General features: G+C 49.7%; 1 protein-coding gene across 12 annotated transcripts in view; it reads right to left on the bottom strand.

Moving 5' to 3' along the window:
- Positions 1-3,807: 3,807 nt before the first annotated feature.
- The window catches only part of LOC139264758 (uncharacterized), a 680,593-nt gene continuing 675,098 nt past the window's right edge, over positions 3,808-9,302 (bottom strand). For all 12 annotated transcript variants that reach the window (XM_070881817.1, XM_070881821.1, XM_070881822.1 and 9 more), the window contains 2 exons: positions 5,433-5,505; positions 3,808-4,135 (listed from right to left, as the gene is read on the bottom strand). In XM_070881817.1, coding sequence (XP_070737918.1) covers positions 5,438-5,505 — 68 coding nt within the window. In that variant the 3' untranslated portion in view covers positions 3,808-4,135; positions 5,433-5,437. The remainder of the gene's footprint in view (positions 4,136-5,432; positions 5,506-9,302) is intronic.

Raw genomic sequence — 9,302 nt, 5'->3', positions numbered from 1 at the left:
TGCACAGTTTTGGTCTCCTAACTTGAGGAAGGACATGCTTGCTATTGTGGGAGTGCAGCGAAGGTTCACCAGACTGATTCCCGGGATGGCGGGACTGACATATCAAGAAAGACTGGATCAACTGGGCTTTTATTCACTGGAGTTCAGAAGAATGAGAGGGGATATCATAGAAACGCTTAAAATTCTGACGGGTTTAGACAGGTTAGATGCAGAAAGAATGTTCCCAATGTTGGGGAAGTCCAGAACCAGGGGTCACAGTCTAAGGATAAGGGGTAAGCCATTTAGGACCGAGATGAGGAGAAACTTCTTCACCCAGAGAGTGGTGAACCTGTGGAATTCTCTACCACAGAAAGTTGTTGAGGCCAATTCACTAAATATATTCAAAAAAGAGTTAGATGTAGTCCCTACTACTAGGGGGATCAAGGGGTATGGCGAGAAAGCAGGAATGGGGTACTGAAGTTGCATGTTCAGCCATGAACTCATTGAATGGCGGTGCAGGCTCGAAGGGCCGAATGGCCTACTCCTGCACCTATTTTCTATGTTTCTATGTTTCATCCTCAAACCCGGCAAGTACTGTACACAGAATGGTGCCTTTCACAGGCAAGACTGTGGAACGTGGCTCTGCCCAGGGCAGAGAGCACAGACCTCAGGGTTCCAGAACTCAGAGTCCGCCGAGGGGTGCTAATCGAGTAGCACCATGCTGGCGTTGCGGAGGAAAACATAGGGCTCACCAGTGTCAGTTTGCTGAGTACGTGTGCAAAGCCTGTAACACGAAGGGCCACCTCCAGCGTATGTATAAAAGAAACACGACTCACGTCTAGCAGAGGAGTTGTAGGTGACTTTGAATCCAGCGGAGAGTATGATGATTTGGCCAGAGAGGCAGCTCAGCCCCAAGAAGAAGTGTATGGAGTGTATACCTGTACCACCGATTGTCCTCCAGTGAAGATGGAAGTTGAGATAAACAGTGTTCCAGTCTTCATGGAAGTGGACACGGGAGAGAGCCAGTCAGTGGTGAGCCAGGATGCCTTTGAGAGGCTATGGAACGAAAAATGACCAGAGCTGGTTCCAGTACAGGAAAGGTTGTGCACCTACACCAAGGAGCTGATCCCAGTCCTCGGTAGTGCGGATGTAAGTGTAATCCATAGAGGCGTGGTGCACAAGTTACCTCTGTGGATTGTTGCAGGTGATGGTCCAATGCTACTCGGAAGAAGGTGGATGGGGAAGATCCAGTGGAAATGGGAAGACTTCTTCACTCCAGCAATCGATGTCCCCCGTGCTCAGAGGCAGAGCAAAACCTCACCTTCGCTTGGGCCAGGCACCAGAGAACAGACCAGCGCAGCACCTGAGGCACAGACTGTCCATCATGACTGCGTGGCAATGATCCGACCGGAATGACCTAAAAGTACCTTCCCGGCTCCAGTGGCAGGACTCCTGGGGAGGAAGATCGAATTCACAGGCACTCTTCCGCTTTTGTGGCAGAATCGTGGGAGAGAAGGATCAAGGCAGTCGACCTCGAGGACAGAGGCAAGATGGCCTCCCTGCTGCAGCGAGGGGCAGCGTGGCTGAAAAAAAAGATGGCCACGACCATATCACGAGGTGCAACGCTGAGGGACCAACACGTGGCGTCTAACAAAGGATTTGATTGGGGTAAAGCCAGCAGGGTTCTCTTAAAGGAGACCTGCAACCAACTGAACTTAAAGAGACATTGTATGCATGGCAATCAATGTAACGAACCGATTAAGATTGTGAACAAAATGTTGTTGCGAGATGTCGGGAATAGAGTGTCCCCAAAAGTAGCAAGCGAGCAAATTCGGGAGGGTAAAGGTGCTGATCCTGTTGCCCTGCCCCAGGTGTCCCCACAAGTTATAGGCCAGCGACCTCAGGAGGGTGAAGGCACTGATCCTGATACTCTGCCCCAGGTCTATCCCACGCTGCAGGCACCCGATGGCACTATTCGCCACGGACCTGGAAATGAAAATGGCGCCAATACGCGCAGTCGGCCGCCGTTGCCCACCAGCCGGGTGGAGACGGCGCAGCCCCCAGACCCAGTCGCTACCTCGGCCATATCCGGGAGCGAAAGGTCAGAACCAACGAGTTACCCAAATGGGACCTGGAACAGCCAGGTTCCCAACACCGTTAGAGAGCAGGCAGAAGATTCTGCAGCCCTCAAAGGAGGACAGGGAAGCCACACACATCTGTGGCTCTGCCCATCACTAGGTAACGGCAAAGGTCCTGAGTCCTGGCAAGGTGAGCGAACCAAGCCCATCCCGCTGGCAGGGGGCGCAGTGCCGCTATCAGATGACTAGGACCCTGTCCGGTTGCTCTGGAACCTGCATCTTCGCATACCTGTACTGCTACCTCAGTACTGACCATGACTGAACCATGAATGCAATCTATCTAATCCTGGCGCACGACCGCAAAACGTAAAAAGTTAGTCACTGAACCAAGGTATCACAATACAAACTGTAACTTCCTTTCTTTGTACTTGCACTGTGTCTGATCCTGTATGTTAATGTAACGGGCCTGCTGCATGATCTCACTGTGGGGGGGAGGGGTGGAAATGGATGTAAGTAGTCATGGACACACACATGGACCATACCCAGAACCCTTTGGAACCTCCACTACATCATCGAACCATCCAAACTGGCAACCACTACCCAACGTTGTGGCAAAAGGACTTGGGGGTTAACAGGGAGAGAGCCAAGTCAAAGCACAGCCAAGGTGCAAGGGCTATTGGCACTTAAGTCTGGGGAGAGCTAAGCCAGAGCACAAAGTACATAGGTCATTGACACAAAGGACTTGGGGGAGAGTGATGCAGACTATAGATATACTCTCTGCGCAGTCACTGTATAGTTGCCTAAGATGGAGACTCGTTACCTGATGTACTTTCAATAAGGTTTACACTGTGTATATATACTATGCTGGCACCACTAGAGGGTGCAACTGGTGGAGACCGGAGTTTCCTGCTCCTGCGGCAGAAACTGTCCACCAGAGGGCACTGCGGTGGGACACCTGAGGGTCACCTGCATAGGTGTGCAGGGCCCAGTATAAAAGGCTGCCCACCATGCTTGTGCCTCACTCTGGAGTTACGAAAAAAGGACCAAGGTCACTACAGTTTGAGTACAACACATTTGCCTCGTGGAGTATTTCATAAGTGCATTACAGACATAACAGTTGCCAGCTTGGCAATGGTGGAGCCATTGAAGGTTGAGAAGTTGGTTGGGTTTTTTCCTGTTGGAGATGGTCATAGTGGCACTTACGTGGCATAAATGTTGGCTGCCACTTGTCAGCCCAAGCTTGCATGTTGTCCATGTCCTGCTGTTGGCCAGAATGGATGGCTTCATTTGTTGGAGGACTTGTAAATGGATCTGAATACTGTGGAATTGTAAGCGAACAGCTAGGGCTAGGGCTGCGAAGATTGGCCTCCAACAACCTGTGTGTCAGGTATGACTTCATCCACTGGAGTGTTTTCCTTTTGATGCCCCTTTCACCTCAATGTGTACAACCTCCTCTCAGTAATTACACCCTGATTTATTTCCTCATTAATATTGTTAATGAAGCCAAACATGTAATTCTGGTCACAGGCACTTACATGGATACTGTGTGAGTAATGACATCAGCAAGTGCATTGCTGGGATCCTGAATGGAAAACCAGGCTTTGTATTTATATCGATTCTATTAAATGTCAGAAGTGAGCAGGTTTGAATGATAAATGTAATAAATTAGATTGAAGATGAAGTTTAATGAAACTGCCAATAAAGACTTTCACTGTATAAGTAAACCTAAAAGGATGTACACTGGTATTAGTTGTTGCCTCACGTTGCTTTATTGACTCAATGTTGATCTGTGACAACACGTCATTTACATTGTGACCCTTACTCAATGATCTCTACAAATTAAACACTAGATGCCTGTTGCTTGCCAAGAGATTTCTTAAGCCGATGACCCTCATGAGCGGAGCCTTCAGTAAGCTGGATGGAACAAAATCATATTCCGCAGGTGATTTGGATCTTTGTAATTCACTAACATTACTGCACAAGGCGGTTGCTTCGTACAGATGCTCCATGAATTCAGAGAGCACGGAATTGGCAAGTGAGTCATTCCCCATACCTAACTGTTGTCCATTTTCCAGAACCTGGAGAACAAGTTGATATTTTCATAAGTTATTATCTGTTACACAGACAAGCAAAGATTATAAGATACACACTTCTGATTCTATTTGTATCTGACCCAAATCTGATCTGTCCCTGAGCCAGGCAGTGGGATAGGCAGGTAAACGGTATCTGTTTGGGGCTAGGTTTGTTCTAAGATTAGGCCCCGAAATTGCACTTCACCCCGATTGGGGCAGCAATCTTCCGGAGCCGGGACTTCCTGCGCCTGGCCCGGTGGTCCAGCCCCCAGCACGGAATTGGGCTGTGTGCCCCTCCAAGGAAGTGGGTGCCGTCTCCAGTGCTCCACTTCCTTTGAGGGGCATTCATGGGGCTGATACTCCACATAGCACTGACACACCTCTTTAGTGATCGACCCGGCCAGCAGCCCAGCACCCAAAACGAGGTACCAGGCTGCACTGCGGTGACCTGGTCGACGCAAGGGCCGCCATTGTCGAGCCGAGCCGGACGATAAATAAAAATGGTTGTCCGGGGCGGTAAAGACCTCCTCGTTAAGGGGTGCCTTGGAGGCAGATGTCCATCAGCTTCACGACCCGCAAAGCTGGCGTTGACATCTGCCTGCGCCAGTCACGTGGACCTCGGGCCAATTTCCCCCGCGGGGCGCACAGGGGCCGGCACAGGGCGGTGAAGGGGTCAGTGCACACGGCAATTACGTCATCGCTGGCTGCGCGCTGGCCCAGGGCACTAATAGCGGGACATGGCCCTGCTAGGTCAGTGCCCCCAAACCTCTGGGGCAATTTCTCCAGAGCATTCTCCCCCCCCCGGCAAAAGCGCCATTGCGCCCAGTTAGTGTCCCCCGGAAGCGCTAACGGGGCTACAAAAAGGGGCAATTTTGCCCCCCAGATGTTTGGTGATGAAACATGGCAATGACTTACTCACCAATTGTCCCACTTAAACCCTCCAACTTACCACTCTTTTCGCAGAACAGTGGACCAAGTATGGGCTATGTCATCCTTGAAGTACTTTTCTTAAACAAAATATTCAATTCAATTATTTTCTCTTTCTGGAACTTGCATGTGAAAACTTAAGTTCTATTATGTTGACTCAATCCAAGGCTTCTGGCAATAGAGAGGAGTTGGGGGAAAGAGGGCTTGGGGGGGAGGGACAACTCACCTGTCTTCCAGAAGAGGCTGCCTTTAATTGAACACCTACCCGTAATTCTTGGCACATTGCCATGTATTAGCAAGGTGCGGCATTATCAGACACATTCTAGTGTGTAAAGTACCCTGAACTCTCAGTTTCTTTCTTCATTTTTGTACTCACATGATTTAAGGTTTTCGTCTCTGAGCCAAAGTACAAACGTTCAGTCCACCTTCTTGGCTTTCTTCTGTGGTCACTAAGAATAAAAAAGTATTTTAGTACTTAGCTCAAATCTCACAGATTCAAAAAAAATATTAAAAGATCTGACTCAGGTAATACGTTGCAAAATTATGCTGTACAAATCATTATTCAAGTACTCCCTTGCATGTGTTAAGATGGTCTAAAGATACATATAACCAATGTTCCCTTTAAGCTGTGCAGCTGCACAGCATTCTGGAAGTCCCGGGCAGCTGGCTCGCTGGCTTTTAAAAAGGATAAACTGCGCATGCACAAAATTTTGAATGGGCCGTGCAGCCCGTTAAAGGGGCTGTGCGGCCCCCCCAAAATTAGAGGGAACATTGCAAATAACCACCTCATTTTTTTGAAAGGAATTCAATCTTCACTCTCTTCTCTTCATCATAGGGCTATCAACTCACAGGGGGAGAAAAACAGGGGAAGAGATTTGATTCCTGTGCATGCCAATGCCACACTCCAATTTTTCTAGGCCACAACTTTAGTGCTTTGTCTATTAAAGGTAGCATTCGAAACACAAGTAACAGCAAGAGCGCTGAAACATTAAATGGTAAAGTACCTTTAAACCATACGAAGTTGGGAAAGATAGTAAGGAGCAACTGTTTCCACACACAAGGTGGCCAATAACCAGAGGAAAGGAATTTAAGATAATTGGCAAAAGAACCAATTGGGAGATGTATATAAGGCCAGATCTAGGTTAGATGTCAGGAGGTGGTCCTTTTCCCAAAGAATAATGGACCTCTAGAACAGGCTGCCGTCTCGTACGGTGGACGCTGATTCGCTGAATTCTTTCAAGCAAAAGTTGATTCACAGTCCCAGTTTTCTGCCTGGTTTAAATTGGGGCATTACATTTGCAGCCCTCCTGGGCACCCGAGTTAGTGCGGTGGTGGGTGGCGAGGCAGAGTCCCCCATGGATAGTGATGGTATGTGAATGGTGTTTGCTACTTATGTGATTTTGTGACCCCTGATATTAAGTGGCTTCCCCTCTTTACATATAGCTGTCCAATGCCACCTTCCTCTTAGCTCCCTGGCACCTCCCCAGCTGCTATCCACATCTCTGTTGCTTTGTGCTTACGGATGATCAGGCAGAAGTGCGGCAGCCTGCCTCTGAACCATCAACATCGGCCGACAGGGGTGATGACAAGGGAGGAGACGACAGTTTGATAACTGAGCAAGACACTCCATCAGTTCCACTGCGTGGGGACACCACATCAGTGGAGGAGCCTGGATTCATGAGGTTTGAAGAGCCTGAAGTTCCTGGCCCCTGTGGTCTACAGCATTGTCCAGTGCGAGGGAAAGCTCAGAGGCCAGCTCCCCACAGGCTGAGTTGGCCCAGGAACCATGCTGAGAGACAGTCAGACGTTGACTTGGACTTGGAGGCTATGTCCAGGGAGACCAGCCAAATGCACCGCAACCTCATGGGTACATTGGAGAAGGTCCTGCAGAGCATAGACGCACTTGCTCTAAGTGTGGGGCAGGCCACCTCAAGCATTGCCTGTGCCTCTCATCCTTGCCTGCTCACAGAGGGAGATGGGCCCAACGTGTGATAGTGGAATCCCAGAGAGGATGCACGTGCCATGGTTGATGTGACAGCGGCTATCACACTACAGGCCGAAGCCACGTGAGGACTTTGTGATATGATGCTGTCAGTGATTGCTGGCATGAACTCGCAGTCTGCTGCATTTCAGGCTTAGTGTGCTCTGAGTCGGTCGCAGAGTGACGCCATGCACACACTGACTGCTCCATCCTCTCTGTGTTCACCACAGTCGACGGGTTCGTGACGGTGCCGATGCAGGCCAGCAATGTGTGCTCACATATCTTACTCCGGGTGTCCTTCCTCAAGATGACAGCATTCCGGCTCGCACCACTGCCACTCAGTCTTTGCACCTGCCGCGGTATATACACCCAAGCCATCACAGATTGTTGCTGCTGATGCTGAGGTGGTGGAGTCCCTCAGCTGGGCTTTCCAGGCCCAGAGCTGGTCTAGGGCGTCCTACTATCCCATCTGTACTGGCTGGTCCACACATACAGTAGCCCTCAAGCAGCTTTGGTGTAGGAGCTGGGACCACATTGAGGAGAAGCATGAGGCATGGGTGAGGGGTAAAGGTGAGGGGTGAGCAATTTCAGGCAGAGTCTGGCCGCCACCAGCAAAATTCTCCTCGAGTGTTTCAGCAGCTATGTTCACTTTTGCCCCGCTCCAGGCAGCATTTCAGGCAGTGAGTTACAGACCCCCACCACCACCTGGCCAAAGAAATTTCCTCTCAAATCCCCCTAAACCTTCTACCAATTACTTAAAATTTATGCCTCCTGGTTGTTGACCCCTCTGCTAAGGTAAATAGACCCTTTCTATCTATTATATCTAGGCCCCTCATAATTTTATACACCTCAATGAGGTCTCCCCTCAGCCTCCTCTGTTCCAAGGAAAACAAACCCAGCCTGTCCAATCTGTCCTCATAGCTAAGATTTTCGACACCCGGCAACATCCTCGTAAATCTCCTCTGCACCCTCTCCAGTGCAATCACATCTTTCCTGTAATGTGGTGACCAGAACTGCACGCAGTACTCTAGCTGTGGCCTAACCAGTGTTTTATACAGTTCAAGCATAACCGCACCCCCCCCCCCCCACTCTTGTATTCTATGCCTCGGCTAATAAAGGCAAGCATTCCGTATGTCTTCTTAACCACCTTATCCACCTGGCCTGTTACTTTCAGGAATCTGTGGACCTGCACTCCAAGGTCCCTTTGTTCCTCTACACTTCTTGCCATACCTTTCTTACAAGCCTCCATTATTTCTTTATTTATACTTTGTCCAACAGTGTAGCTACTGTTGGGGGGCCTATAGACTACGTCCACCAGTGACTTCTTCCTCTTATTAATCCTTATCTCCACCCAAACTGATTCTACATCTTGATCCTCTGAGCCAAAATCATTTCTCACTACTGCACTGATCTCATTCTTTATTCACAAAGCTACTCCACCTCCTTTTCCTTTCTGTCTATCCTTCCAAATTGTCAATACCTAAATATTCAGTTCCCAGTCTTAGTCACCGTGCAACCAAGTCTCTGAAATTGCTATCAAATTATACCCATTTATATCTATTTGTGTCGTCAACTCATCTATTTTGTTACGAATGCTGTATGCATTCAGATAAAGAGCTTTTAATTTTTTCTTTTAACCATTTTCCCCGGCTTTGACCCCACTTTCTGATCGCACGGTCTCTCTGGGAGTCCCACCATCGCCTGCACACTGGCAATGATGGGCTCCATGGTGCGCGCAGAGCTGTCGACAATGTGGGAGGCGGACTCCTCCACACTCCTGACCACTTCCCACAGCCTCTCTGGCACTCTTGGCACTGCCACCAACATCTGGGAATGTATGGGCTCCACCCTTGCTTCATAGGCCCCAACGTCGATGGGCTGGTCTGAGTCCTCTTCAGCAGAGCTCCCATGTGCACTCGCCCCTCCGGAGAGATGGCACCCGAGGTTCCCTTTGCCCATCACCATGCTGCAGCCCGCTAGGCCCTGGTTAAACACCCAGTGCAGACCCCTCTGTTGTGCCTAATAGATCCAAGTACTTCCAGTAACTGAGCTGGCACACGTGAAGCAATGAGGCAGTCCTGCCAGCAGTGTCCCCCTCTTCCTTTGCCTCATCCGACATGGCACGAACAGATGGAGTGGGCTCCAGGGTGTCAGCCAGGCTCATGCCCCCAATGTCCTTCAGGGTGTCAGGATGGCCATGGCTTTCATTGCCTTCTTGGCTGTCCTTCAGGCTTGGCCTCTCATTGTCCACATCAGCCTCTCCCT

Source organism: Pristiophorus japonicus, chromosome 5 (assembly GCF_044704955.1).
Source record: "Pristiophorus japonicus isolate sPriJap1 chromosome 5, sPriJap1.hap1, whole genome shotgun sequence".
Taxonomy (NCBI): Eukaryota; Metazoa; Chordata; class Chondrichthyes; family Pristiophoridae; genus Pristiophorus; species Pristiophorus japonicus.
Note: the sequence above shows the minus strand (reverse complement) of the source record. Positions and strands in the feature narration are given on the sequence as shown.